Source organism: Pteropus vampyrus, unplaced genomic scaffold, assembly GCF_000151845.1.
Source record: "Pteropus vampyrus isolate Shadow unplaced genomic scaffold, Pvam_2.0 Scaffold138, whole genome shotgun sequence".
Lineage (NCBI taxonomy): Eukaryota > Metazoa > Chordata > Mammalia > Chiroptera > Pteropodidae > Pteropus > Pteropus vampyrus.
In genome coordinates, this window is record NW_011888919.1 from 497,739 (window position 1) to 499,970 (window position 2,232).

The following is a 2,232-nucleotide window of genomic DNA, read 5'->3' on the forward strand; positions in this document are numbered from 1 at the left end:
GGTTCCCGGACTCTTGGAGCTTATAATTCAGTGTGAGTGACAGGCATTAATCAGGTCATCCTGTACGGTGACAGTGGTTACGTAGAACATGCGCTAGAGTACTCTGACATGGCCCCAGGAGTGACACTCAAGCTGAGACTAAAGGACAAGGAGGATTTAAGTAAGTCCACAATGAGGGACACCGGGTGCTCCTGGCAGAGGGAACAGCAAGCACCGAGGTCCGGAGGCAGGAGAGAACGTGCCGTAACTGAGGCCAGGGTGTCAGTGACACACAACAGAGGGTAGGGCTTGAAGCCAGAGGGATAGATGAGGGACTAGATCTGGCCTGATGGCCATGACAGGGCCTTGGGCTCCTTCCCCAGGGCCCTGGGGAGCCATGGTGTGTTCTGAGTGGGGAGGGACAGGGTCAAACCTGGGCTGCAGGGCGATCCCTCTGGCTTTTCTCTAGGTAAGAGCAAGATGGTGGCCAGGAAATGATGGGGGAGGCCGGGGGGCAAGGTCTCGGGGGAGGGGAGACGTTCCATGGCAGAAGGATCGTGACTTTGGAAATGTCTGGTTCTGGTTGGGCCGGTAGCGGGGCAAGCTCAGGGGAAGATGCTGAATCACTTCGGACTCTCCTCCTCTGTAAAATAGAGTCAGCATGCCTTCCTTGGCGCCGAGATCACGGGGCGAAGCGCTCAGTGGGGTCATTCATGACATCGCTTCTCGAGCCCCCTCAGCATGTCTCACTGGCTCCTCTCTCCAGCCCTGTGAGGGAGGTCCTGGTATTATTCCCATTCTCCAGACGAGGAAACCGAGGCGCACAGAGGACGAGTCGGTAGCCCGAAGTCACGCCTTGGACCACCTGGACTCAAACCTGGGTGGTCTGGCTCCATAGCTGCTGCCTCTGGAGCTATGGATGAACATAATCTCAAGCCTCGGATCCCCTCACCTCTGCCTCTCCCCTCTCCCCAGGACAAGCTTCTCTGAGCATCTCTGTGTCTAACAGTCAGATCCAAGAGAATGTGGTGAGACCCCCCCACCCACACCCCATGGCCCCTCCCACAAGTCCCCTAATCCTTCCACCCTCCCCAGCCTCCTAGAACCCCCATCTCCGTTCCCACCCCTGACCGTCCCTGTCCCCTGCTGCAGGACATTGCCACCGTCTACCAGATCTTCCCGGACGAGGTGCTGGGCTCGGGGCAATTTGGAGTGGTCTATGGAGGTAAGTGCACTTCAGAGTCACCCAGAGCGGGTCTCCGGGGGTTTCTGGGCTCCAGGCCGTCCCATCCGATTTTGGCTGCTTAGAAAGCTAGATCCTGGGTCAGATGGTCGCAGGCTGTCCCTTTTCTCCTTGGGAAAAGCAGTGGACTTTTCCGCCAGCATCACTAGGAAGAGCAGGTCTGTGCTCTGGCCGCAGAGCTAGAGCCTGGATTCCGATTGGTTATAAATCTAGTTTCCCAGTTAATCGAGTCCCCTCCTTAGGGTTCTGTCTTTACCTTTCTTCATTCCACCTTTATACTGCCTGCTGCCCCCCACGTCTCTCCCGGGGGCCACTCCGAGCCATCTTGACGGCCTTCCATCCACTTTTGCCTAATGCTGGCTATGTGCCTGTGTTGGGGGTGGTTCCTCTTGCCCGTACTGGAAAGTCCTGTTCCCCTCATCCCCCCCCTTCCCTACCCGCTGTCCAGGAAAGCACCGGAAGACGGGCCGGGACGTGGCAGTCAAGGTCATCGACAAACTGCGTTTCCCCACCAAGCAGGAGAGCCAGCTCCGGAATGAAGTGGCCATTCTGCAGGTGACCACTGGGGTCTGTGCCCCTACCCAGGAAGGACCTTTCCCTTCTCACTTCCTCCTTTCAAGGGTCAACTGACCCCGTCTGGGAGTAGTCAGGGAAGGCTTCCTGGAGGAGAGAATATGCACGATTAGACTGAAGGGGTGGAGAAGGTGTTCTGAGCAGAGGGACCAGCCTGTGCAAAGGTCTGGAGGTGAGAGAGAACTTAATGTCTTCTTGGAACTTGAAGGAGTTCAAGGTTACTAGATAGTTTACGTGGTGGCCAGGGAGGAGTTGGGGTCACACCCTGTGGACTTTCTCCTGAGAGTACTGGGGATCCATGGAAGGATTTTGGGCAAGGAAGGGATGTGCTTTAGAGAGGTCCCTCGGGCTGCCATCGGAGCGTAGGCGGAAAGGGGTGGGACTAGAGCCTAGAGCCCAAGGAGGCAGCTGGGTGGGGACCCGGCTGGGTGGGGACC

The 2,232-nt window shown here is 57.4% G+C and overlaps 1 protein-coding gene across 3 annotated transcripts in view; it reads left to right on the forward strand.

Annotated features, from left to right (window-relative positions):
• PRKD2 (protein kinase D2) overlaps positions 1-2,232 on the forward strand; it is a 28,024-nt gene that overhangs the window by 15,493 nt on the left and 10,299 nt on the right. For all 3 annotated transcript variants that reach the window (XM_011367902.2, XM_023535320.1, XM_011367903.2), the window contains 3 exons: positions 955-1,007; positions 1,132-1,204; positions 1,671-1,777. In XM_011367902.2, coding sequence (XP_011366204.1) covers positions 955-1,007; positions 1,132-1,204; positions 1,671-1,777 — 233 coding nt within the window. The remainder of the gene's footprint in view (positions 1-954; positions 1,008-1,131; positions 1,205-1,670; positions 1,778-2,232) is intronic.